Source organism: Dromaius novaehollandiae, chromosome 1 (genome assembly GCF_036370855.1).
Source record: "Dromaius novaehollandiae isolate bDroNov1 chromosome 1, bDroNov1.hap1, whole genome shotgun sequence".
NCBI lineage: Eukaryota > Metazoa > Chordata > Aves > Casuariiformes > Dromaiidae > Dromaius > Dromaius novaehollandiae.
This window is the reverse complement of record NC_088098.1, coordinates 90,825,032-90,852,441: the sequence shown is the minus strand read 5'-3', so window position 1 is coordinate 90,852,441 and position 27,410 is coordinate 90,825,032. Positions and strand designations below refer to the sequence as shown.

The 27,410-nt window shown below is 42.4% G+C and overlaps 1 protein-coding gene across 2 annotated transcripts; it reads left to right on the top strand.

Annotated features, from left to right (window-relative positions):
- The first annotated feature begins 2 nt into the window (after window positions 1-2).
- CHD1L (chromodomain helicase DNA binding protein 1 like) lies at window positions 3-26,381 on the top strand. Of its 2 annotated transcripts, XM_026110565.2 has the most exons (23): window positions 4-332; window positions 2,418-2,530; window positions 3,974-4,080; window positions 5,382-5,496; window positions 7,239-7,270; window positions 9,704-9,785; window positions 10,625-10,787; window positions 11,125-11,280; window positions 12,422-12,514; window positions 12,990-13,086; window positions 14,570-14,643; window positions 15,977-16,087; window positions 17,714-17,828; window positions 18,261-18,414; window positions 19,491-19,656; window positions 21,025-21,170; window positions 21,525-21,688; window positions 22,392-22,600; window positions 23,689-23,787; window positions 24,559-24,629; window positions 24,868-24,982; window positions 25,236-25,344; window positions 26,026-26,381. In XM_026110565.2, exons 1-23 carry the CDS (start codon window positions 236-238, stop codon window positions 26,102-26,104), a joined length of 2,667 nt encoding a protein of 888 aa, XP_025966350.2. In that variant the 5' UTR covers window positions 4-235; the 3' UTR covers window positions 26,105-26,381. The 2 variants fall into 2 exon arrangements, with proteins under 2 accessions (XP_025966351.2, XP_025966350.2); XM_026110566.2 differs by lacking the exon at window positions 15,977-16,087 and having other exon boundaries at window positions 3-332.
- Window positions 26,382-27,410: the final 1,029 nt, after the last annotated feature.

Here is a 27,410-nt window from a genome sequence, read left to right as displayed (position 1 = left end):
TCCCTGGGCGGAGCTGCTGCCCGGCGGAGCCCGCGGGTGGGTGCGGGGCACTGAGCGCCTGCACCGGGCGCGCCGCGGACTGCGCGCCCCCGGCGCTGCCTCCCGCCGCGCGCGGGCAGCCGTTAGGGCGCCCCGCGACTGCGCGTGCGCCCTGCGCGGGAGCCGCGCAGACCGTTACGGCGTTGACGACCGGTGTTTGCCGTGACGGGGCGGCCGCGCTGCATTGCTGCCCGGGATGTCCTGCTTCTACCAGGCCCTGCGCCGTGCGTCCGGGGCCCGGGTGGCGGGGCCGGGCGTGGAGGAGAAGGACATATACCAGTGGGGGCTGACAGGTCAGTGCGGTGCGCTCGGCGCTTCCGCCTTGCCGCCGTTGAATGGCGCGGCTGGGCCTGGCTCCGGCGGGAGCGTAGGGCCCGTCTGCCCTGCTGGGCACCAGCCGCCTGCTAGTGCCGGCAGCCCCTGCTCTCTCGCGGAGAGCTGCAGAAGCAGTTACACTAATTTTAATGGGGTTTGTTTCTTCGGTGTAGCGAGCCGGCCATGGCTGTAGAGCCAGGCGCCTCCGGGGCTGTCGCCTGCAGTTCCTGCCCCGCTTCTCAGCGGGGGTAGTTTGTTAGTGTTACTCCGAACCGTACGCTTTAACCATTTAAATAAAGGCTAATGACAATTGAAGTTTTTTTTTTTAATTTGGTAAAGTACTGAAACATAAAGAGTTTTTCTTCTGGTATCTTCCTAATCAGCAGCATCAAAAAATAGGACAGATCTTTAATCACAGATCTTATGAGTCCATTTATCATCAGCGTTGACTCTTGTAATACTGATAGACGGTTCTGGTAATACAGTCATTTTGTTTCTTTAGTATTCCAGTATTTGATATTCGGTTTCTCAGGATACATTTAGCATTCCTATTTTGGGGGGTGGGAAATAAAAAAAAATTTAAAAAGTCAGACACCATGCCTCTTGCTTGTATTTTGGAAATAGAATCTATACAGTCTGATAAGAGCAGTCATTCTTCTGCAGGGAGTGTAGCCTGGGTGGGAGGCTTTACATTTGCTTCCTTAATACATTCTTTGCTGCAAATTAAGGAACACTGACTGGCATCCTGGTGGTCCACCAGCCTAGCAGACTGTCTGGTGCAACCCACTCCTTTCCTCCCTCTCCCTCCCCTAGCTGGAGGTATTGCTTGGATCTGGTAGGTTCAGTATGGCAGATGCTGTGATGCACAAATATGGTTATAGTGGTCGTATCTTGACCATCTGGCTAGAAATAAAATTGTCTCTCAGGCTTATAAAAGTTGGCCATGGCTGTTAGAGAAAATGGTATACGTCCCTGCTTACTGCCTCTTGCAAGCCTTTCCTGGGTGGTTCAGTCACCTTGGCTTTTCAGTTGGAGGACTAGGCTTGAATCTTGGTTTCTTGGGCTGTTTTGACTCTAGAATGTTTCTGTGCAACTTTCGTTCAAGCAACTTCCATTCTATGCTTCCTTATCAAATAAATTAAGACAACTTTTGTTTGCCTCATAGTGGATTATGAAGTTTGATGTAAGTTATAAAGTGCTTTCCGCTGCTTGAATGGTAGGTGTTAAAGGAGTTAAAGAGTTAAAGATGTTAAAGAGTGCCTGGGCTATCCAGCCTGCCTGCTTGCATGCTTTCCTTAGCTGTGGGGAACCGTTGCCTCAACCCATTTGCTAGTTTGGTCTTCTGTTTCCTGTAGGCGGGTGAGTTAGTCCTAACCCTGTTCACTCATTCAGCTTTATGTTTAACAGTAGGGGGATGGGTAGGGTGGCAGGGGCAGCAGTGTCAGTGTTGCCAGTAATCACAGTACTTAAATCCAAGCGCAAGAAAAGACCTTGAAAATTTCTAATTGATTTGTTTTGTGTTTGCTTTGATGTATTTTGCCTGACAATAAGGATTGCTCTGCAGTGGTGGTAGCTATGGTGGTCTACACTTGTGGTGGTATATCCTACCTTAAGCATGGGAAATCTGGAAAACATCTTGCTTAGAAATAATTATTATTTTATAGTAGACTGTTACAGACAAACGTTTCCAGACCTCTAGCTGAAAGCATATCTCTTACATATGTGAAAAAGTGGCCTGAGCTGAAAACCCAGCTGTCTTCTAGGAATGCAGAGTAGCAGCTTAATTATCCTTGTACAGACCTTTATCATGACTTAGGGCATTCTTGTGTATCCAAGTTCTGGAATATGGTTTAATTTAATGGATTCACTGTAATACCGTTGTCTCAGTCCTTTGCAGCAGGGCAAACTAGCTTATGCTGAAAGTGTGTGTGGTTTTCCTGCAAGATAGTCGGTGGGGCAGGTCTGGTCTGTGCAAGACCTGTTTCTGCCTGGCTTCAAGGTGTAACAATATATAGAGTGTATAGGATGACTACCTAAATGTAACAAATTGCTTTTATTCTCAGGCATTAAGCTTCGTCCCTATCAAATAGAAGGTGTAAAGTGGCTGGTGCAGTGCTATGAAGTCCAGCATGGCTGCATCCTGGGTGATGAGATGGGTCTTGGAAAGACTTGTCAGGTGTGTTTTTTCTTTTCCCTGAAAAATCAGCTTTGGCCTGTTTTTTTGTTTGTTTGTTTGTTTTGGCCAATGTTCTTGCAAGATGAGAAAAAAATACCTTAACGATTGATCAGTTAAGCAACTAAATCCTTAAGTCCTTACTCAAAAGAAAACTCTTTGTTTCTTTCATTCCTTATTCACTTAAAACCTGTTAGGTCCTGAGTAATGCTCCAAAAGAGTTTCAGGGTTTTGTAAAAAAGTGAATGATGATTTTAAAGAGACTTCTCAATGTATAATTAATAGTGTGTGGAGTTGAAGGGTGTGGTGTTGCACCAAGGATTCTTTTGAATGTTCATTATCTTAAGGGGGACTGTAAAAGAGCAAGGACTCCAGGTGTAGCACAGCCGCAAGCAATAACCATTTATTATTCATTGATAGATTAATCTCAGCCTAATTTGCTATAGCCAGGCACTACATATTACTCTATGCGCCCTTTGGGTTTGCAGCTAAGTTGCTGTCTTACAAATTCTGATCCTTCAATGCCCCATCAGTCACAGAGGAATCACGGTGCAGGCATCCCATTCTCGCCAAGTGGGGGGTCCTGTGGTCAGTGCAGCTCTCTGGAGCAGGGTCCACACTACGTAGGATGGCATTAATTTTTTATAGCTCCCTCCCATTGTTCCCCCTCCAAAAGCAGCAGTTTAAACCGATCACAAGCCAGATCGTCTTTTTATCCAATCAAGGTCTGTTGTTCCCTTATGATTTTTGTTTCTATTTTTTATCATTATATTCTCACACGGTTCTAACAGAGTTGATCGTTTCTGCAGTGTCATCTCATTTCTTATCACTATATTCCCACATAGCTTTGCAGTGTGGTGCCTCAGGCCATAGACACCCCAGGTGATTTCCTACTGGTGGGATCACACCACCGCATTCTGCTGTAGTCAGGGCTGTGCTCTCCATGAGGCCCACCCTTGCTTACAGGTCTGTGACAAAGTGACAATATACAGCCAGTACAGTGAGAATGATATTATTTTGAATCACTTGCAGCAAGATGGTTTCTGGGTTTGTCAACACATGGGTTAAAGCTGAGTGCAAATGAACATTTATCAAAGAATTATTTTTGTGTTGAATTTTTAGATGGGCTGCAGTTTTGTTGGAGAATGAATGTTGTGCTTTCAATAACAAACTAGTCATTTTAAAAAATGATGTATGGTAGCTCTTCTTTTTTTGTGACTGTGGGAGAACGGGCTTTGGAAAGGGGACTGCAGATGTCAGGGTCACAGTTTTTGGATCTGTCATTTATGCTGGTTCTCATTTAGTATCTTTTTCAGTTCCACTTTGTGCTAGAGAACCTGTAGGAACCAGCTACAAAGCTCAAGAAGGAGAAAATTTATGTAGTTTCAGGCTGTTGGATTGAGCCCTTTTTTGTTGCTAAAAAAGTGTCTTTTATTTGCCTTCTAGACTATTTGTCTACTTGCTTATTTAGCCCAAAAGTTAATGAACAAAGAGATGTTTCTGATACTTTGTCCTCTGTCTGTTCTGAGCAACTGGAAGGAAGAACTGGAGAGGTGAGTTTCAGCAGTTGCCCAGATCATCATATTCTTGCCCAGTGTGTTAAAAAGATTCTCTTCAAATATACTCAGTCCAACAATTTTCTTCCTTTCAAAAGGAAAAAAAAAAGTAAAAAGGGAAGCTACCAAAACAACAAATCAATGCAAACACCACTTGTAGTTAATGCACAGTCTCTATGTTGTGGTATACGTGTATTCATCCAGATTATAGTGTTGGATGATTTTCAGTACAGATGCCCCCACTAGTTCCTTGCTTTTTATTGTTTTGTTTTGTAACTCTTCATGCTCAGTCTCTTGTAGGCAACATCTGCTGAAGACAGCCAGGATTCTATATGAAGGAAAGTAAGACCCAAGTTGAATGATGCATTTCTTTGCATGCTAACAGAGGCATGCAAAATACTGTTACATCCATGCATGCAACCCATCTTCACTGGGGTGCAATGAGTGTGCTGATGGCACATTCACTATGCAGAATTTTTCTAATTTTTTTTTTTTTAAGCTGAAGCCCAAACATTCCTCTTAAGAGGAGGGGCAGGAAGTTAAAGATTAGAACAGGTGACTTTCTATGTGATTGTAGGATGATGCTGTCTCTCAAAACTTGAAATCATCCAGTTTAGACCCTGAAGTGAAAATACCTGATTTGGGTAGAGTTACATTTGGAATACTTGGGGGAAAGTGTATCAATTAGTGCTATAGATCAGCAGTGAATAGCTGTCCAGGAGGGATGTTAGGCAAACATTAGTGATGGGATTAAATGAGGAAGAATTTTATGATCCCAGCTCTTCTTTCACTGAACTGTTTTTATCTGCTTCTTGGCTATGAGGACAGAGTTTTTAGGCCCTGACTTGGAACTGTTTGCTGCAGACATCATTATCCTTTATTTTAACTGGCTTTGGACCAATTTTTTGATATCAGCTGGGGAAAATGTATCTTCAGCATCCTACTTCTCATCAGCTTTTTCAGTTCAGGATAGCAGATGTACCATGAGATTGGTTTGCAGTCACCTGTCTTGGACTATGAGAGCTAAGAGAAAAACGCAAATATGGGACTTGTTTAGACCAGAACCAACAAATAAGGTGCCAACCTGAGACACAAATCAATCAGGAAGGGGTTAGATTCAAGAGCTGACATCCAGCCACATCTTGCAGGGGGGTAAGGTGTTTGAATAGGAGGTTTTAATTCAGCCTTGTCTCTGTGCTGTGCACTAACTAGGTTTGTTAATGGGGTCCAGGATCTTAAACTCATGAAAGGCTTAGCTTGGCATTGGTGGTTTTTCTCTTTATTTCTCATGACAACAGGTTTGCTCCAGGTCTTTCTTTTGTGACGTACGTAGGCAACAAGGAGGAACGAGCGAAACTGCAGGGAAACCTCAAAGAACGATCTCATTTCCATGTGCTCTTAACAACATATGAGGTACATGATGTTTATCACTTGAAAGAAGGGCTCAATTTCCTAGGCTCAGTAAGACGATATGTTTGTAGCAGTGTATTTATTAAAGCAGAGATTTTTACTGATAGAAAAAAGAAAAAACCCTATGGGATTTGGCTAACAAAGCTATTTAACTCAAACTATTTCCTTGTTCAGTCATATTGTTGTGCTATCTTCAGGCAGTTAAGGATTGCAGGAAGAGCGTTCTTTGTAGTTTCTTCTTCTCTCCCCATTTTAAAAATCCAAAGTTTTTCCTCCCCTTTTTCATTCATTTGTGCTGCCCAGCTCATTCCTTGTCCTCTGTACACATCTCTGACCTTCCTCAGTGATTTTCTTCCCTGTAACCCACCTCACCCACTCATCTAACTTTCTGCAATTCTTTTGTCACTAAGTTAATCTCATTTAACCCCAGCTTTATCACATAGCTGTATCACGCTTTGAGAAAAGAAAACAGATACACGTCCACTCTGTTAACAGTATATGCAGTGTTTTAGGTTGTATATGGTAGATTACAGACCTGTAATGTTTAATAGAAATGTGTACGTGTCATTTTTATTAAGATCCTAGCAATCATGCAACACAGGAACACTTAGAAAGGGCTTGCCTATGGTTGTGCTCTTTTCAGCATGCCCTCTTCAGACAAAATTCTCATTCCTGGACTATAAAATGGTACAGCTCCTGCTACAATTGATAGGACTTTGGGATGAATCTGACCAGCACTCTCCTGAAAACTGACCGGAATAGCGTTGCTCCCTTGGTCACTGCTTTGAACTGTGCAAGACCTGATGGTTAATTTATCTGTGAGCAGAAAAAAACCCTCATTTTTCTTTTATGAGTCAGTCCCACTCAGGTGTTACTTTGTATAGCACGCTGATTTTTCTTTGAAGAGTCTCTTAACAAGCATGCCAATTTAAAATTAGATGAAAAGCCTCTCTTACAGCTTCTAGTTCATTTTTTCCTTCTGATTTCCCTGTCTTTTTTGTCCTTTTGCTTTCCCTCTCTTCAAGTGTTTTACTGTCTCCTTCTGGGAGCTGTCTGCGTGACCTGGGCTGACCACTCTGAACCTATGTCTTTTTCCATGTAGCACAAGCAGGAGTGGGTAGCAGTGATAATCCTTGTCCTAAATGTAATAAATGGAGGAGCTCACACTGAAGCAAGCCTGGGAAAATGATTAACTGTGTCAAGCTACTCACTTTGCTAGTATTTTTCTTGTCTCTCTGTTGCTTTTGATAGTAAAAGTCTGTGCTTTTTAAGGATTTCTCCTGAGCAACCTGATTCCTCTTCCTCTTTGAATCTGAAGCTGGGCAAACAATGTGTGCACTTTAGGATATTAGCGAGTCATTGTAATAGCTCAGGTTAATCCGCTGAAGCCTATGTTTGCTTTGGATCAATAAGAGTGTGATGCTGAAGGTGTATGATGTTTCTTACTGAGTGAGAAGAAGGGTGTGGAAAAAGGTGAAGAGACTTTGGTGTCTGTACATTTCCCCTAAATCACTCTAATATTGTTTCTCTGAGCTTTTACTGCTGGTGCTTTGCCAGAGAAACATTCAAATGTAGGATCACAACAGCTTGTGATTACAGTCGCTGTCATGTTACTTTCTTTAGATTGTGCTTCGTTCCACTCTGCTCCATTTCACCATAGCTTGCAGTAGAGAGAAAGATGCTGTGTTTCTTAACTGATGTATTAACTTAAGTCATAAGTAATGATTCATTTTCTTTCATTACAGATTTGCCTGAAAGATGCAGCATTTCTAAAATTGTGAGTCTGGTTTTAGTTTTTTCAAATTAATTCTGTGGGTCTGTCAGCAGTTTCCTAAGTGTATGTTTGTATGTGTGTGAGATCCCATGCTTCATGGATACTCTTTGCTGGTGATTAGAGTTTTGCCTTTTTCATCTTTCAGTGAAGAATCTTTAGTGTCAGTGTCTCTAATGTATGTGAACTTCACCCCAAGGACAGTTTTCAAGCCAGTTAGCTCAGAATAAAGTGATACTTAGTAGATTATAGCAGTACATTAAATATCAATCCAGGAGACAGAGGTGTTCTTCAAAAGCTTCAGATTTTAGAGGTATTAGATGCAAAATTTGCTGAACTTGACCTGCCGTATACTATAGTGATCACATGCTAATGCCATATCCTGCAGTTTATTGCCTCTTGCTATCAGTCAGAAGTCAGGAAGGCTTAGGGAGCATTACGCTTTCTAGCAAGACTGATTATAGTGCTGAAACTCAACATGTAGGAAGTACTGTCATGATCATGCAGGATTTTCCAGAAGCCTTTGCTTGAAATGGGGAGGAATTTTCATGTCTTCTAGTAATACTGCCAGTGCCTTGTAATAGGGGTAATGTGACAAATGCTCAGGGCAGTCACATCTCATGAATGATTCAGGATCCCTGTAGGAACAGAAATCCAGTAGCAGCCACTGACACAATGTTGGATCTCTCAGTTTGCTACTGGTCAGGCCTGCTATCGGGGCCCTGCTGTGTTTCTGCAAAGCACGTGTTCTTGGCCACTGCTGGAAATAGGAGATTTTGCTGGATGAACACGTCGTGGTGGTAGCCAGGCCTTGAGCCTGCAGTATGAAAGCTGGCCACAGGCATGCAGTTCTTACAGCTCCAAACCATGTCTTGTGCTGCTGCATATGATTCTGCTTGTCTTGCAGCTTGGGCCTGGTACATTAAACAGTCAGTACTCAGGGAGAACAAATAACTAGCCCTGGTATCATAGAAACATCAGCTCCAGTCCAGTTTCCTAGTTCTAAGGCTAGCACATAACCTCAGTGATTCCAAGTCATGTCACTCAAGTGTTTTCCCTCTCTGCTATTCCTTCTGAAAAAGGTGGCTGCTAATCATTTGTACCCTGCTCTCTATGGGTCTTAGAGCACTTCAAAGGTGGGTCATAGTTATCAGATGTCCCACCACCCTCTACAAGCAGTGTAACAAAATTGAGCCATGGTAAGGTTTTCACCATTGCTGAATGGACAAGGCATTTAGCACCAGCAGTTTCACAAGTTTTCTGTATCAGCTATCCTCTCTCCTGCTTCTATTTTCCATGCTGGAGCCTGCCCCTTTCTTTCTCTGCTTAGCAGTCTGGAAAGTCTGGGTCATGACCACTGCTATTTGTTTGAGAGCTGTAAAAAAGGTATTCTCCAGTGGTGGGCTCTGTTGCCTTTTCTATGACTGCTGCAAAAGTAGGGTGCAGCTGTCCACCTGGCCCAGCAGAGCAGAAGATGCACTGCTTTCTGCTGACCAAAGAGCTGTAAAATGAGTTGAGCAAGAGCCCTCCTCTCATGCGATGCATGAGAGATCAGACTCTGCTCTGCATCCGAGCTTCTGTCAGTGTCCCTTCTGCAATTCAGTTGCAGAACCTGTAAAATAATAATGACATTTGACTGTCCTGGCAATGGAGAACCACTCTTAAATAGCAAAGACGGGAATCAAGGGAAGAGGAAGAGCTGTGGGGAGAAAGTAGGTCCCTGTGATTCCAGGCTTCTGCTACTCCACTAGGAAGAGAAGTGTGTGCGTAAGAAAACCAGAGTGTCATGCTTTTCCTCCCTGCCTGTGAGCCAGACTTGACTGTGTGGAAATCACTCTGTGATGTGAAAATTGAAACTCTAGCAATAAGTGCACATCCACAATGAGAGATGAAAAGATCTGGGGTTTATATCAAGCCTAGTGGATCTGCCAGGTCAGCAGTGATTCTGTAGCATATACGAGACACCTGTGTATGGCTGTATCAAACCCAGAACAAGTCAAAACTCCTATCTTGGGTGAGTTGCGAAAGACTTGTAGTGGCTCTGCCATTACAACCTCAGGGTTTTGCACAGGTGCAAGGGCCTACTTTCGTGGCTGTTTCTCCAAAAGATAGTCCTTCTTGGATGTTTGACTGACCTGTGCTTACATCGTTTTCCCCATGGCAATGAGGGTAGAGAGAGAAGTAACAAAGTAAAGTGTATTTACTTAGTTTTGATTTCAGAAAAACTCATCCAGGCTACAGTTGAGAAGCAGTATTGTCTGTCATAGGCCAATGCTTCTGAACTTTTCTTTTCCCTCTTGTGATGTTTGCATGCACACCATGGTGTGAGGCCATCTTGAGTTCAGCCAGGCAGAGTCATGGCTTATTTCAGTCTTTGCAAAGTGACAAGAATGAATTATCTGCACCTAACTTAAGATGCTGGTTTGTGTTTGTTCACAGTTTTAACTGGGCTGCCTTGGTTGTAGATGAAGCCCACAGATTGAAAAATCAGAGCTCTCTGCTTCACAGGACACTTTCTGAGGTAAAAGAACTCAGCTATCTTTTAACGTCTAAAGACTTTTCTCTCTTTAGTATAGGGTAAGGATTCACTGTTTGTCCTTCTGTGTGTTTTTTTAAGCTCTGGGCCATAGCCAGTTTCCACTGGATTTGGTGAACAGATTCTCATATTTAGTGGCAGATAGATCAGGGCCTATCTTGTTGGCTTTGTGTGGAGGTGGACAGTGCTTGGGGATTCTCTCTTATTCTGGCTCATGTTTGTGCTTGACAAGTTGGAGCAATTTGAGAGAATGAAAAGTGTAAAGAAGCCAGACATAGCACTGAACCACAGCAGTGTGACCAAAGCGTCAGAAGTCTGACTGACCCAAGACAATAAAAAGTTACAAAATAAAAGAGGACCTACCAATCTGTGCAGGTGAGGGAACCCTGGCCTAGCTCATGTGAGCCTGAGTTGAACTATTTCCATTGTCTTGTTTAATGGAGTCACCTGAGCTTATTGAAGTTAGTAGAATTGTTTCAGCTTCTCTCATGCAGTCCCAGATCAGCAAGAACCCCTGCTGGAGTGCTGTGAATGTCTCAGGATAGAATATGCCTTTTGTCATCCCAGTGAAATGTGAGCATAAGATTTGGGCTGGCATCAGCAGCAATGAACTACGTACCTTTAAAAAATTCCTGGACTGTTTTGCAGACCTTATGTTGGCTGGTTTGGGCAGACATTTGCAGCATTCTGCAGGCATTTATTTCTGTGCCATCTATCAACTTTAAGGTGAACTTAAGAGTGGCATGGGTGGAATTATGTATTAAGTGACTTTTCATTCCAGACACTTTCACCTGATCATTTTATTTTGCTGTTGGGTCTTGCAGTTCTCAGTAAGCTTCAATCTGCTGCTCACAGGCACTCCAATCCAGAACAGCCTTCAGGAACTGTACTCCTTACTCAGCCTTATTGACCCTGGTATCTTTCCTAGGGAGCAAGTAAAAGAGTTTGTTGAGTACTACCAAGGAGTTGAAAAGGAAAGTGAGCCAGGCAAGTAGTAAACAATGTTGTACTTGAATCAGAACCGGCTGTTATCTTGACTAGGAAGCAGGCATGCTGTGTCCTCTTCATTTGTCTTTTTAAATGCTGATTAGCTATAAAATGAAGCCATTAAAAGTAATGATTAATTGTCTTAACATAGCTCTTAAGTACTCTAGGTTTGCAGCTGTGTTTTGTTTTCTCTGTTTGTAAAATCGGGCTTGAATCATTTCACTAAGAGGTATAAGGTTCATTTATACCTCTATTTTGAAAGGATAGTAATGAAGTTGTTGTACAAATTCCTTACATTCAATTCAATAATCTCCTCTTTTTCCCTGCCTCTGCCTAGCCAAAGAATTGCACAATCTTCTGCAGCCATTTTTACTTCGAAGAGTGAAGTCTGAGGTGGCCGCAGAGCTGCCAAAGAAGGTGGAAGTGGTTCTGTATCATGGAATGTCAGCTCTCCAGAGGAAGTACTACAAGGCCATTTTGATGAAAGATCTAGGTAACGAGGGATTTTGAACCCTGTCAGTTGATATTAAAACAAAATGAATTCAATTTGTAAATCCATGCTCAGTTATAGTGGAGGAGAAGATACTTCAGCTTGCAGAATATGCACAGAATGAACATGCCAAATTCTGTGCCCTGGGCTGCTTAATTAGTGGTTTTAGCTTGTGATAAAATTAGAGGCAAGTGGATCTAGAATTGAGCTGTTGCAGAGCTAGGGAAGTGTCAGTTGCAGAATTCTGCTTTGGGCCAGCTTGTCATTGAAAACGCTTGCCACTGGGTTAGCCTGCATCTATCCCATGTTTTTGTGTTCAGACAAAAAGGTTGTACCAGAAGTTTATAAAATGTGGGTCTCTAAAAATTTTCCAACAGCAGTGCAGATGCCATATAGCAAATTTAAACCTGCTGGTGCTGGTTTGAGCTTCCTAGGAAACTGTCAGACCGTGTAGACAGTGTAAGCACAGACTCTTATAAAAGCTCACACCTTGGCACTCATACAAACTAACTATAGCAAAGCACCCTGAGGTGTAAGAGATGAAGTATTTGCTTCTCTTGGAATGCTGCTTCTTCTGTGTATGCATAACATATGGTTTGTGGGTGCTTATCTTTTTGTAGGGGTGATAAAACTGTAGGGGATGGAGACCCTTTGTTCTGCTAGTGCTAATATCTAGTGCATCAAGGAGCCAATATCACTTTTTGTGAATGTCACTCTGCGAGCTGAACTTGATTCTTGTAACATCAGCCTATGTGTGCATTTTTTTTTTCCCCTCACACATTGTATCCCTTGACTTCTTGATTTCCCTGGAGATCCGGACTGTGCTGTGTTACTTTTTTTGTCAGAAAAGCTATATGAGCTGCACCAAAATATTTTTGATGATTTCAAGATCTATAAATCACTCGTAGAAAAACGCTACTGATGCTTTGCAGGTTGTCCAGAAACTAAGTGTTTGACAAGGCAGAGTAATTTTCATCAGGGTCTTATTTCTAAATGCTCGTTGCAAAAAACGTGGGAAAATCTGTTTGGCCCATGAAAACGGATGTGTTAGGACTGAGACTGGAAATCCAAATGCAAGTTATGTGTAGTGTGGTGGAGTGTGGGCTTTCTTCCTCAGTTCTTTTTCCATGCCACTGTGTTCCAGGTGCATTTGAAAGTGAAACAGGAAGCAAAGTTACACTTCAGAATGTCTTAGTTCAGCTTCGGAAATGTGTTGCCCACCCGTATCTTTTCAATGGTAAGAAAACTCTCTTCTCTCTTTTGAAATAGGAATAAATCAATTTCTAGACGCACCCAACGGTTTTCTACAAATGCTTGATACTGTAATGCTTAGAAGAAGCAAGTAAAAAATAATGTTATACTTGAATCAGAACCAGCTCTGAGTTTGTGACCAGTTTCAACATACGACAGTTCACTAATGATGAGGAATAATGTGGAGGGCTACGTGAAGCTGGAGTTTCTTCCTTTAGCCCTCCAACTGCTTTCATGTCAGCACGTTTTCTCACGCCTAAACAACAAGATCATGATGCTTTGTGAAACACTGAAGTGTTCTTTAGAGAGAGGAAAGAAGGATCATCACTTTTCAAGCAAGCATCCTGGGTATATTGGGGGTCTGTTTGGCAATAATTGGCAGTGCAGATATACTGAGGTTGACCATGAAGTTCTTTCTTGTATAATATTAGGGCTGCTTCTGAAAATCCTTTTTGTTCCAGGTGTTGAGCCAGAGCCCTTTGAGATTGGAGACCATATTGTTGAAGCTAGTGGCAAGCTGTACTTGTTGGATAAACTCCTTTCATTCTTGTATGCTGGGTAGGTTATGTTGGGGAGAGGAAGACTGGATGGGGTTGGCATAGGGAGAAAATGTAAATGAGGAAGAGGAGCTACCTTGTTTAACCATAGCTTCTGCAGGTATTCACCACAATACAAACACTGCCCTAATTAATGCATGCTATTGACTATTTTAAAGAAGTCATTTCAGTATAAGGGGCTGCATTAGAGATAGTAGAGGAACCTCAAAGATTTTGGAGCTTCCCTTTAAACATTTCTCGAAACACTTAGCTAATTCTCTCACACGTTCTCATATTTTCTAATTTTATGCTGGGAACCTGGGGGAATAAATATGTAATATGGTGTTCAGTACATCTGGTTTAATCATTGGTTTCCTGTGGGTAGCCTCCAATGCATCAGTTTGGTTCCTTTGCCCTACCATGCCTGTCTGAGCCCAGGAGGAAGAATGCGTAGTGAGTGTGAAAAAGAAATTTGACTGGTGCAAAAAACAAGAATAAGCCAAACTCTGAAACACAAGCAACCTAAACTTTTGAAATGGCATTCAGAACTCTGATCTTGATTTTGAGCTTTGGGCAACTTCAGAACATGGAACCCAAGGACTTGGATATTTCCCTCCAGCTCTGATGCAAGGCAAATCAAACAACAGTTTGCATTCCTGTGCAGTCTGTGCCTCAGTGCCTCCTGCATGATACAAATTCTACCTCCTCTCTAACTGGGCTGCTATTTCCCTCTGTCTACTTCCAAAGGACAGAACTTCTGTAGACCTTGTGACGGTCTGTTGTGGCCAGAGGGTTTTTTCTTCCTGCTGTACAGCACCCTGAATGATTGCCTCTCTCCCTTGGATATTTTTGCCACGTGAACAGCCCTCTGCAGCTTCTAGGCTTCAAAATACCTTTATTCTGCTCAACAGTGAAGCTTTGTTTAAACAGCTCTGTAAAACAGTCTGAGGCCTAGAGCAGAGGCTGGGAAGGGAGGAGAGTTGAATTCTCACTTGAGCTCTGCCTACAATGGTATATGATCTTTGAGGGTCATTTGCTGGAGAAGAAAATGCTCTACTGTCCCAGAGATGCTGAAATTACATTTTCCTAGCAGCTAAGACACTTCGTGCTATGTGATTTGAGGACAGTCTGGTGTGTCAGGTTATGTGCTGAGGGAGGCCTTGTGGTGCTAAGTTGAAGCTGAGGAGTGTGTTTTTTAAATAGGATCTGTTGGATCCTCATTAGGGAGTACCCAGCCAGCAGTAGTGCTGTGCCACAGTCTCGTCAGCTCTCCATGACTCTACACTCCAAATATGACAACTGGCAATGGCAGATGAGGCTGACTGACTGCATCTGGATGTGGGATTCAGTGTGTGGTGAGGGAATGGGCAATGACTGTGTGAGACTCAGTGTGCAGAGGTGGTGAGGTCTTGCTACGTAACACCGCCTTGTTAAGCTATTATAACCCCTCTACCACTCTGTGAAATGCTATCACAGTATGTTGAAATCTCACTTTTTTCTTCCAGTGGCCATCGTGTCTTGCTCTTTTCTCAAATGACTCAACTGCTTGATATCCTGCAAGACTACATGGACTATAGAGGTACATTCTGCACACTTTGGCAGCAGAGTGCTTATCCTAATGATCTCTGCCATAAGCTCTTCCTCTATCTTTCACTGATCTGCTCGGGATGCAGAAGGGACTATGATGAGGATTTATTGCTTCTTAGTAGTTAAAAACTGCATTGTTGCAATCAAGATGTGGGGCTGTGAGTTGGAGGGTCTTGAGTTCAGCTCTTTGCTGTGCTACCATCTGCCTGAAATGGGCTTGCACTTCAGTGTTGTTCTTAAAAGTAGCTTCAGCTTTGGTTCCTTGATAAAATGAGCCTTAACAGATGGCAGGGTAGTGATGTTTCATTATAGACATGTGTTCAATTATGTACCTGAGTCATGAGGTTTTGTGAGTATGGGGTCAGTGGTCATAAGAGTAAATCCAAGTTTGGTGTCCGTGAGCAAAGAGCCCTGTTGGTTTCAGAAAAGTTATATCAGGTTGTCTGGAGCCCCTAAGCTGGTTTCCACTGAGCAGATATGTCAGTACAGTGATATTTGAACACTGGTGCTGGCTGAGAAGAACCCTGTGCTACAGGGACACATTCTCATCTTTTTTCAGTAGGTATTAATTGAAGTAATTTTACTGAAGGCAGTAGGCTTGTTCCAGAATCAGATTGTCCAGCATAGCATGCAAATTGGGCCACATTAATACCGGGAAATGAATTTTGTGATTAAAACAGTTTCTGGCAGTGGGTCCCCAGCATGTCTCCAAGGGCGGATTGGATCAGACCATTTTTGGCAAGGTTACCAAAGTGTTCTTGGGGCACTTTCTTTTGTTTCAATCCACATGGCTTCATACCTACTTAGGATTCCCATGAAAGAGGCTTTTGTTTGGTGTTTATGGTTTTGGACAACTAATGCAGAATAAAGCCAAATGCAAGACCATAGCCCGTGCTGCTTGCTCGCAGGAAAGCACACATTGAAGGCGCTGGGAGTTTGCATGAGGAAGACCCAATGGTTAGCTTGTTTTGTGAGGCCGACAGCCAACACCGCGTAGTCTGAAATAGAACTATGTGCTATCATTCTTTTACTTTGGCTCTGAATTTTCCCATTTTATTTTCAAGCAGTAAATTAAAAGCTAAGAGTCTCTTCTTCAGACTCAGCTAAATTACCCTTTCCCGACAGTAAATCTGGAAGTGTGGGTCACTGCTTCAGGTTATACCAGGTTTAATGGGAAAGAAGGGAGAGTTCAGAGCAATAAAATGAGAATCAAGGCAGAAGGATTTGGTGTAAAAAGAATCAGGAGGGAGTCTGTGGAGAATGAAGTAAGAGGGGTGAGAGCATAGACAGCATTTCAGAAACATACATGTTGCTTTTTCGGAAAGGCTACAGCTACGAGCGTCTGGACGGTTCTGTTAGGGGTGAAGAGAGACACCTTGCCATAAAGAACTTTGGTCAACAGCCTATCTTTATCTTCCTGCTGAGCACCAGAGCAGGTAAGTCAAGAAAGGGAGAGATAAACAACCCCTATCCTGCTTCTACAGCCTGTATTCTTGCAGTTGCTGGCAAGATTTCAGGGCATTCTGAATCCTGCAGACCCTGTTCCCACAGATGTGGGATTTTAGAGGGAACCAAGACACATCCTGAACTTGGGTCTCTCAGCTAGGACATCTGGTTTCTGTGCTTTCCTTTCAGCAGCTGATGCCAAAATAGTCTTCATATTGCAACTGCTTGAGTTACTTTTTTTTCTTCCAAGCCCTGTAATGCCTGTCCCTGTGCCAGGTTGAGCTTAAAAAAATCTCACCAGCATTTCATTTCTGCAAGCACCAGATTATAGGCAGGAACTGTGTCCCTTTAAGTAAGCTTGTGGAATTGCTTCTTGAGTTTGCTGAAAACAGACGTGCTCTCTAGCTGGCAAACACTCAGCTGAGAGCCTTTTACTGTCCTGAGACTGCAGAGAACCCCGTGAGACTGCTGTTTGTGCTTCTCCCCCTCTTAGCTCCTCAGGCAGGATCTGTGTCCTCTACAGCTGCCAACTTCTCCATCTTTTTACTGAAACAAGCACAGGTCCAGGCTTATGCTTTTCTCCAGAGGGAGGACCCAAACTGCTTAATCTCAAGCATCAAACTTGAACTAGTCCTTCCTTTGGGCTTCTGGTCAGCCTTTCCTGGAGGAGATTGGCTCCAGTGACATTGCAGTGCATTAAGGGGAGCATGTTGGGAGACTGAAGAGAAGTGCCTAATGCGAAATGGTAGGAATAAGTGTGTCTCTTGCCACAATGCCTGAACTCTCTGCGCACGCTATCCAGAATCAGAGTTGCTCTCTACTGCATATTGCTAGTCTGGTCAAGATATCTTGTATCTAGTTGGGAATGGGTGTAATAGCAATATTTCTATCCTTATTCTGTTGTGGGTATGGATTTTCAGGTGTATGACTGTCTCCGCTTGCAGGGATGTTCTGATTTTTGTGAGGAGTGCTTGGCATGAGCTGGAAGAAAGGCAATGTAACAGGCTGCCCCCTCTTTAACCACACTATGTAGTCACAATGGTATATATTGAAAAAAAACAATTACTGTATGGTTTTTTTTTCCCTTTCATTCCATGAGAGCCCAGACTCTCTAATGTCAAAAACTTTAAGTAATAAAAATACCTAGGCTCTGGGGCTTGTACGGTTAGGCCTGATGTTTTCCACTGTTCCAGTAGTGTATCTATGAGTTGCTTCCATGCTGCAGCCAGTTCATGACTTGGGCAGTGCTTTGTAGCCTCAGTAAACCAGCCCTTGCTATATTTGTCTACTTGCCAGCTGAACAGTGTGTCTGTGTTCATCAGTTTTGACAAACAGTCCTCTTTGCATTGTTTTTTCCTACATCCTGTCTTTTCTTTACTACAGTGCCAGTACAGCTCAGTTTGGGACTGTTGTAGAAAACTGGAAGCACAGAGGGGTACAGATATGGAAGTTTTACATACCATTTTAGGTCCTCGTGAGACTCAGATTTGGGGTTGAGAAGTGGACTGAATTTGATGTAGTTGATCAGATTGGACAGAACCTTGCATGGCATAAATTCTCTAGCTTCTCCTTTATTTTCTGCTGGCAATATCTTTCGTGATCCTCTTTCTTCTTAGGTGGAGTTGGCATGAACCTGACAGCAGCGGATACAGTTATTTTTACTGATAGTGATTTTAACCCACAAAATGACTTGCAAGCAATAGCAAGAGCTCACCGGATTGGTCAGCACAAGTAAGAAACGTTGGTACTTCTGGTTTAGTTGCTGACCTTCTTGGTCTCAGTATTGCTTTCCCTTTCCACAGGCAATGGAGGGTTTAAGGACAATAGACCGAAGGGCAAAGGAGGAGAACAGAGAGGGTTTTACGTCCTTATTTTTTCTTGCAGCTTCATGCAGTTCTTGTCATGTGTCCAGGGTGGGAGCTTTGTAGATGTGGAGGAGGAAAGGGAATCTGGAGTTTTGTTGCATACTTGCAGTGAGCATTTCTGCTTGTGTCAAGTAACGGTTGTATCAGCATTACATTTCTGCTGATTATCTTTCCTGGTTTTGCTTTTGCCTTTGTCCATACCAAAGGATTGGATGATGGTTTAGTGCCCCATGCAAGGAAACAGTTTTAGTGCACCTCAAAAAAGGAAAATAACAACAACTTTCTTAAACTTTGCAAGGCCTGTAAAAATTATCCGCCTGATTGGGCGAGATACAATTGAAGAAATAATCTACCGAAGAGCTGCTTCCAAGCTCCGGCTGACAAATGCCATTGTAGAAGGAGGTCAGTTTGCTCTGGGAGCACCCAAGCCTCAGGGAGCAGCAGAGTTACAGGTAAAATATAGCTGTGTCCTCAGTTTTACTCCAATAATGTCTTCAGAAATGTCCCACCTGTATGTATATCTGACTTGGACCTATTCAAACACTTGTTTTGGGGGGAGATGTACATTATGGACATTATAGCTTGTTGCATGTGTCTTAAGAACCAAAATGACATCTCAGGTCCAGACAAGGTCTGAAATTTGAAGACAGGTGTTATAATGTTGAGGTTCATCCATTGTTGAAAAAGGGTGTGTTTTCTGGGAGAAGAGGGAAAGGCAGAACTTCACTTTGTTTTATTTGTGTATTTTTAATTATGACAGGTCTAAAATGGAAGCTGACTCATTGTTTTCTAGGAACTTATCTGTCTCTCTTTCTTCTCTATCACAAACAGAGCTGACAATAGGTGCTTTGCCAACTTTTGATTGCCAGTCTGAAACCTGGCCAACTTTATGTTGACCTCTTAGTAAACATAATTTCTCAGGAATCAGGGCATAATACGTAGTTCTGACCTGAAAGCTGAAGTTTGTGTAAAGAGTTTGGGGTTGCAAACCTCAAGCAAAGAGAAATATATAGGAATATATACCCTGTGTGCAGCTAAACCTAGGGAAGGGTTGGAAATTGTATCCCCCCTCTCCCCCCGCCAGCATGCATCTCCACAATTGTGATTTCCATGGGAGAAGTGGAACTGAGCCCATAGGAAATTCCGTGCTGATATTTTTCTCTGCATGGGTTTGTGTGGGATTTAAGCTTATGTTTTAAAGGAGTAGGGGAAGAAAGGAAGCCTGGCATTTCTGGCTATGAAGAAAACTGAGTAAATGCAGTTAATACAATGCTATCATGTCATACAGCCAGTGGAGAAAAATGACCATTTAGGTCTAGATGAGTAGTGCTGAGGGAGATTTGTCATAGGGGTCTATCCCATCAAGTGTCGGGAGAGCTAAGTGTGTGAAACAGTAAGTGTTTTGACAGGTAACATTAAGGATTAGATTGCTTCACTTGCACATCCTTTGCATTTATGCCTGAGAAGCTCAAGAAACTGATTGAATTAGGAGATGTTAATACTGAACTTCCCCTTCTCTTTGTTAAAGCTGAGTGAAATCCTGAAATTTGGCTTGGATAAATTGCTCTCATCTGAGGGGAGTACTATCCAGGATGTGGAGCTAGAAAACATCCTTGGAGAAACAAAAGGAGGGATGTGGGTAATGGATGTGGTGCTGCCAAATGAAGACGAGAGTGAAGAGGAGGATACAGAGAGTAAGTTAAGCATCTAAATATCTAACGAAATGCCTGACACTTGAATGCCAGTAGAGAAGGCTTCCCAGACAGGGATGGCGTTTTTCAGGCAACAAGAAGTAAAGTGAACTTGTAATTAAGCAGGTGACTCAGATTTTGTTTGTGGCCTATTCACAAGTGTAAATTATGAGCCTTTATTGTTGTTGTTCTTGTTTCCTTGTTTGCCTACCTGTAAAATAATGGTAACAATATTTTCCTCATGAGGTGGCTAGGGGAGCAGAATTCCTTAATGTGCATCAAATACTTTGAGACCTCAGATGAAATGCATGAGAAAAAGGGAAAGAGTCATCTGCAATTGCTGTTATTCCCACAGAGAACTCTTAAGATGGAACTACAGTTTTAGAGATATAACAGGAACTTAGAGAAAGACTATGTAGCAGGTGTTCTGTATTTGTCTGCAAACAAAATATTATTGGCCATGAAAATTACCAGTTAGAGGTAATTAAAGGTAAACCAGTTAAAGAATTCCAATATGTGAGATAAGAAATGCAGAGTCATGGAGTCTAAACAACTACAACAGCTCTACTCTATCTTGAATACTCTACCTTCCAATCTAAATGCGCACAATTATGGTAAAGTCTTTGTAGCCTTGTGTTATATGAGAATAAATTCTGAGGATATTTTCCCCTTTCCAGTGTCATGATGAGAAAGGCTGAATTTCTATCTTGAATACATGATGGAACTTAAATAGAGATCTATGACTGAAGCAGAAATATGGCCCTGCAGGATAGGTATTGCATGTCCTGCCAGCAACAAGTATTTTTTTGCTGGCAGTTAGCAGAAGGTGATTTTTTCTGATGATAACTTAAAGAGGAGCAGTGGTACCATGCTGTGTAATAGCTATTGGGAGAATGGTTGACCTGATGAGCAGTAACTCTGTATTTCCAGAGTTCTGTGCCTTTATTTTGTTTGGGAGCTGAAAACAGAAGGTGTGCTATCCATTTACAAGAGTAACTCTGCAAATGAATAGCAAAGCTAAATGGATTGACTGCTGGCAGAGGTGGCGTTACAAAGAGAATGGTGATAGAGCCACAACTTAAAGCAGTTAATTGACTGAAGCAGGCAAAAGGTTCTTTGCCAATATAAATACTTGAAATAACTGAATAAATAACTGAAAAGATTTTGTCTGACAAGACAGATCTTGATTCTGTTGTCTCGACAGGATGCTGACACTGGCCATACAAAAAATTATGAGTGTAAACATGTCCTTTCTTATAGATGGTACAGCAGTGTCAAAAAGAAGCGAATTTTTTTTGTTCAATCTCACTGTGTAATTTAGGTGTTATCAATTTTTAGTTTCTATTTACACTTTTTAATTATTTTTTAAAGATCACATGTATCTGTATGAAGGTAAAGATTACTCAAAAGAACCTAGCAGAGAAGATAAAAAAGCATTTGAACAGCTTTTGGATCTTCAGAAAGCCTTGATTGAAGAGACCCACAAGGAAGGGAGAGCTCTCCGGAAGAAAGCAAATGTAAGACAAAAGACGTGACTAGGTATATGATGCTCTTAATTGCTTGTGGAAAATGAGGCTGATGATTTTCCCTGGTTGCATACAGCTTGCAGAAGATGTTAAAAGATGTGGACACAAATGTAATGAGTTTGGCTCTTGAATCTGAGGGCTGGGGCTTTAATGGCTTTAACGTTCAGGGCAGTAATTTAAACTTAAGTCGCAAAAGCAAGTATTATGTGACAATTGGGATCTGATGGCAAATACCTGGGGCAAGCAGACAAATGGGAAAGATACACGGGGTGTTGGGTAAGATGGGCAACAGACAAGGGTTTGAGATGAGCAGTTTGTTTCTGTGATACTTCCTTCTTTCTCCAGGTCCTTCTCACAGGTCTCCCTGAACAGTCATCCAGGAGGAAGCACTCGCTGAGCACAGAGGAGCTGGAGGCTAGGAGGAAGAAGCGCCAAGAAGCAGCAGCAAAGAGAGCAAGGCTCATGGAAGAAAAGAGGAAGGCAAAAGCAGAAGCAGAACACAAGAAAAGGTAGGGTTTGTACTGCGTCTGCTACTTATAAACTGGTGTCTATTAACACTGTGCTCTAGAAATGTGTGTCTGATGAAAACAAGTCATGCCCTCTGTCCATTTAGGCAGACGGGGCTAGGAAAGAGGGGAAGAGAGGGTGACAAAACAGCTACAGGCCATCTTTCTGGGTGTGTGCTCGAACTGCAGAATGTAGGGATGTGAAGTGGGAAAAATGGCTTAAGCCATTGAGCAAGGGGCCTGCCTTCACATCTAATTTAATTTGTAGAGATTGGCATGAACAAGAACCCTATGTCTGAATGTACACCCAACTTTTAGGGGAAGCTTTACCTGAAACTGTTGGCCCCTGTGTGTTGGTCTGCCATCTGTGACTCTCTTCATTCTCCTTGCTTTGCTTCCTCGTTCTTCTTTGTTACCTCTCTAAATAACTCTTTCCCCTTGTCATATACTCACTCTTTTTGTTCCTTCGGTCAGTTTATCACACTGGCACATGCTGTTAATAGCACAGATAATAACTGTGGTAATCTCAGACCTTGTCTAAAATAGGGGAGGAGAGCAGACAGAATGCAGGTCTGAATCTAGAGTTTGAGATTTGTAACTCAAGACCCCATCGCCTGTGTTTCACTGCAGTGATTTAAAACACAAGGTGTGTGTGTCCCCTGCCTCTCATTTTCATTGAACCTCATCTTTTTTTATATTGTTTCAGGATGGCCTGGTGGGAGGCAAATCATTACACATCTGCTTGTCTCCCTTCAGAGGAGAGTGATTCTGAGGAAGAGCTTGAGGAGGATGATGTTGGGCTAAATGTCAATTTAGATTACAGAGACCCAGACCTGAACTCTATCAAGTACGTCATGGGAGATGTCACCCACCCCACAGCAGAAGAGGAGGATGTCATCATTGTCCACTGCCTAGGTGGGACTCAAAACAACAGGAACATTGTTCAGTAGGGAAAGGGCTGAATTGTTCCTTCTAGCTCAGTACCTTCTAATTCCCATCCAGCCTGAAATACTTTGGGCCTGAGTGCAACATGCCCTTGAGTGGTGCAGAGGCAACACAGGCTCCAGCTCCGTTCTGTATAACCCACATAAGTGCTTTGAAGGGGTACATGGGGATTTTCATGCCCTTTCTGTAGATTTCTAGAGAGCCTCTCAAAAGGTGCATTTGTGCCTTAAAGTTGCATGTGTCTGTGGCCAAATGAGGACAGTGCCTCCTGAGATGAGGGCCTTCTATTCATCTCATGTAAGCTGTAGGCACTGAACTGAGATACTGAAAATCAGCTTCCTTATATAGCCAGCAGAGAGAGACAGGCACTTCCAGAGGCTGAGATCAGAGCTGCCCTCATGTGGTGCCTACCTCTTTACACTGAGCAAGAGGCTCTAGGTTAGTCTCCTAATTTAAGGGCTTCTGTTAAGACACTAAAGCTGAGGGGCATAAATTCAGGCTACAGAGCTTCTCTTGAGTCAGTGTTGGAGCTGCTTCCTGAGCAAGGCTGTAGCAGAACATTGTAATCTGTTTGGCTTAATTTAAGCTCAGCATGAAAACTCCTGTTTGAAGTAGAAATAACAAGTAAAAGTAAAAGTCCTCAGATTACAAATGAAATTAGTTTAGTTACAAATTACAAAACAGAAGTTACAAGTTCTTTGAAGCACATGCCACCAATCTGGGGTCATAATGGATGCATACTTTTCCTGAATACAAGGATACTGACAGGTTTATATGATAACCTCCATGATTAGTGCTCAGTTGTACATCTCCACTGGACATAATAAGGAATTCTTCCTGCAGCCTTTTTCAAAAAACTGTGGCAAGTTTGTTTTTCTCAATGGCTCAGTTTTATACCCTAGGACAGTCCCCTGAGTGCTGTTCAATTTCAGTTCATGTATGGTTCCCACATCTGTTTTCGATGATCATTCATCACATTTGACCAAAGTAGATGCCTTGCCTGCAGTGGTCGTCTTCAACCTCAGTTTGTAGGAATCTAACTTTCCATTTCACTCTAGATGACTCCGGCCGCTGGGGAAGGGGCGGTTTATTTACAGCTCTGGAGGCTCGTTCTGATCAGCCAAGGAAAATATATGAGATGGCAGGAAAGATGAAAGGTAAGAGATTAAAGTGTGACCTTAGGCCAAGATACTTGAAAGAGTTTCAATCCCATTGATGTTGCAGTGGTGAGGTACCTGAATACCTTGATGGTGATGGTTTTTCTTCTTTCTCTAGGTGTTTGCATCCCTAGCTCTGAAAGTAGGCATACAGAGAGTGTGCTTTAACTTAACTTGTTGGGAGTGTGAGAACTGTGCATAGGGGCTGCTCATTCTGATCCATTCTGCAAGTCATTAAAAAAAAACCCTTGTCCATTACTCACAGGATTTTTTTCACTATATAAGACAGAGCCCTGGATCTTCTGTCGAAGTCCTTTTAAGAAGAATGAAAGCCACCTCAGGCAGTATCCAGCTGGACCTTTGGTTCCTGCAGACACTAATTTTCTCCTGAGCATGTTAAGAGATTTGAGCTACATTAAACAGCTGGTTAAGAATGCACATCTTGCTGTAGATCTGTAGATGGGTCTGTTGTTTTCTTAATTTCCTGGTGGAGTTTATTTTTTTTAACTTGTTTCAATATCTCTATTTCCATTTGTGGCCTCAGACTGCTTGTGCGAAGGGTAGCGGAGGGAAGGAGGATGAGGACGAAAGGAGATGGTGATGTCTGTCTTTTTTCCCTCACCAGAGAAAATGACTGGTTGACTCCACTGAAGTCATGAGGGAATAAAGACAGCCAAGGAGTACAGAACATGAGAGTGAAATCACCACTGTGCTGATTCACTATTGACTCTTCAGGGCTGATTTTTTGTTCTGTTCTTGTTTTCTGGACAGATTTGAAGTTAGGAGGAACCTTGTTATTCCCCATTGATGACAAAAAATCCAGGAGAAGGGGACAAGACTTGGTGAGAATGAGAAGGGTTTTTTTGTGTTACTTTGCCCAGATGTTTCTGAAGCTTCATGAAATGAACATTATGTGTTCTTCCCAGTAATAGTGACACTAAATGCTGAATATGGCTAAGTTGCATTTAAACCTTCGAGGAGAGCTTTTCTAGTTTATTAAATACTTGCATAATGCAGTTTTTTAGCAGCTATCATTTTGTCTCTTAGCACTGTAGATAGACTCTTTTTCTCTTTCCTTAGTTGGCCTTGATTGTAGCTCAGCACCGGGATCGGTCCAACAACTTGTCTGGCATTAAGCTGCCTGCTTTGGAAAAGGGCCTGAAGAAGATTTATTTAGCAGCTAAGAAAAGGAATGGTAAGTGGTTGTGCAGCAGAATAGTGAATCCTGTGCCTGCATGTGTGATTCCACCTAAAGAAGATGACCAATTTCCATGTCTGCTGTACTGTTTTTCCTGAAATGAAGTAAGAGCAAGGTCTCCATGGCAGATGGCATGTTGTGTTCCAAAATACTTCTTCCGTTCTTGCTGGGTAGCTTGAACTCCTTATCCAGATTGTTTTCTGTAAGTGTATCATGTCCTAAAGAGTGTGCACTCTCCCTTCCCTTTCAGCAAGTGTGCATCTTCCACGTATTGGATACGCAACAAAAGGTTTCAACTGGTATGGTACTGAGCGGCTCATCCGAAAATATCTGTCAGCACGGGGTATTCCCACTCTTATGTATCCTTTTGAAATATGTTCTGCTTGGTTCAAAATTTAGCTTTGAAATGGTCTTCTGAAGATCTTGGTGGATGCAAAGAAAGGCAAGGAACAGTTGCCACAGTATGACAGTCCAGCTGAAAACTAAATTTATCTGATTCTGCTCTCATCCAAGTATTCCATACACTGTGAGAGCTCAGCATCTTAAGTGATAATGATACTTTAGCGTGATTCAGTATGTCTATCAGAGTTTGTTGGGACTGCACGCTAGTTTTATGTTGACAGCCATCAACTTACCTGTCAGGTCAAGTCGGTGGGGGAGATGACTGAAATTTCAGAATAACAAAAGTGACTTAGAAAGTATCAAAATGGAGCACGTGAAAAAAAATACTCCAATGTTCTAAGCAAGTGATAACCTGCTTCCCTGGCTGAACATGATGGAGTTGGTGTTGGGACAGACTTGCAACAAAATGGCTCACTGCTTTCACCTTCCAGGAAAGGAAATGAACATCTACAAGGGGGCTCTGTTTTGTCACTTCTCCAGGAAGACATGCGTTTGCTAAATAATGCAACTGTCAGCAATGCTCTGAGACTGAAAATCTGAAACAAAGACAGTAGTGTACAGGGCATTCTGTCTCCTTGAATCTGTTAGTAGACACATTGTCTCACATCCTGCAGCATTTCCTTGACATTTGTTATTAGATACTACTTCCCTAGGAATAAAGGCTCTTCCTCTGCTTCACAACTATCTTCATCTACAATGACAGTCTCAAAGTCATGAAGACACAGCAATTTAATTGAGAAGCATGTGCAAAAAGTCAAAGATCTTTTCAGCATCATGCAGGCAGTCTGTATGCATCCACTTCAGAAACATGGCGTACACAGCCATTATTTGTCTCTGTATCTCTCTGCCTTTATTGTTCAAAACATTTATATACTGCCAGTAGCTTTGAAGTGCAATTGGACTTCTTCAGAGTTCAAAGAGTGTTTGGACAAGGATGTTGGCTCAACCCTAAATCTGTTTTAGAAATGGAAAATTAAACTTTCACTGATGGTCAGTTGTTACCCTTACATTCAGTTATTGCCAGGGCTTAGAATACAGTATTGTGTGACCATTTTTTTTCTGCTCTTTAAATTTCATCTTGTGTCACATTATGCCTTTTTTCAGATGGCTTTTTTTAGTGGTTACTTGGGACTCTATGTACATGCACACATAAACATCTCTGTGGAAAGGACTGCATTAATGACACTGCATGACACCCACATAGTATAAACAGTTCGAGCTCCCCAGAAATCCGTTTAAGTTGCATGTGTTCAAATATAAAATTTAGACACATAATCATGTGCTTACAATCCAGCAGTATCCTTCTGACCAGAATTCTTGGCAAAGGCATGCAAGGCTGCCAGTATTTGAGATGACTTTATAAATGACACCTTTGCTCCACCCACAACTGCTTTTTCATTACACAGTTTGTAGCAGCTCTTGGGCAAAAGCAGTTCCTTACTGCTGTCCAAAAAGCTGGATGAAAAGTACCATGAACCATTAATTCAATGCAAAGAAATCCTAATGCAGCATTCTTGCTGTTGGCTTTAGTCTGTGTTGCAACAGAAATTTCCTGTGGGTTATGATGTTGGCAATGTTGTCTTTAGTATATAAGGTACAACCAGGCAGTAATACCTCTCCTAATAAGTGTTTCAACCAAAGGGAGAGAGACTGAGCTGCCAAGCTTAGTTTATTGGTAAGTTCAGCTTCCAAAAGGAAATTATCCCACAAGCAATGGAAAGTATGTCTTTAAATATCTAATTGGCAACACACATCTCATTTGCTGAACTTACACTGTCTCTGTAGCACCATCTGGTTACTTAATAATATCAAGCCTAATTCCGACATGTCATCACACTGACTGGTGTGCTCCACACTAGGAGAAGTCTTCCTGAGTTGGATGCTGTCTTTTCACTCTTTGCCAGAAGACCCTTAGCAATTCTCATCTCCTTTAACCCTGCTGAAACTTACATGAGCTGTTTAGCTGCTTGGCACCTCTCTGGGTGAGACCTTTGTTGCAGCTTCTCACAGGAATAGCCCTTAT

Coding starts and splice junctions, on each gene's coding strand:
- CHD1L (XM_026110565.2), top strand. CDS start 236: ATGTCCTGCTTCTACCAGGCCCTGCGCCGTGCGTCCGGGGCCCGGGTG. Junction 7,271..9,703: donor GATGCAGCATTTCTAAAATT/GTGAGTCTGGTT, acceptor GTTTGTTCACAG/TTTTAACTGGGCTGCCTTGG. Junction 14,644..15,976: donor AGACTACATGGACTATAGAG/GTACATTCTGCA, acceptor TTTTTCGGAAAG/GCTACAGCTACGAGCGTCTG.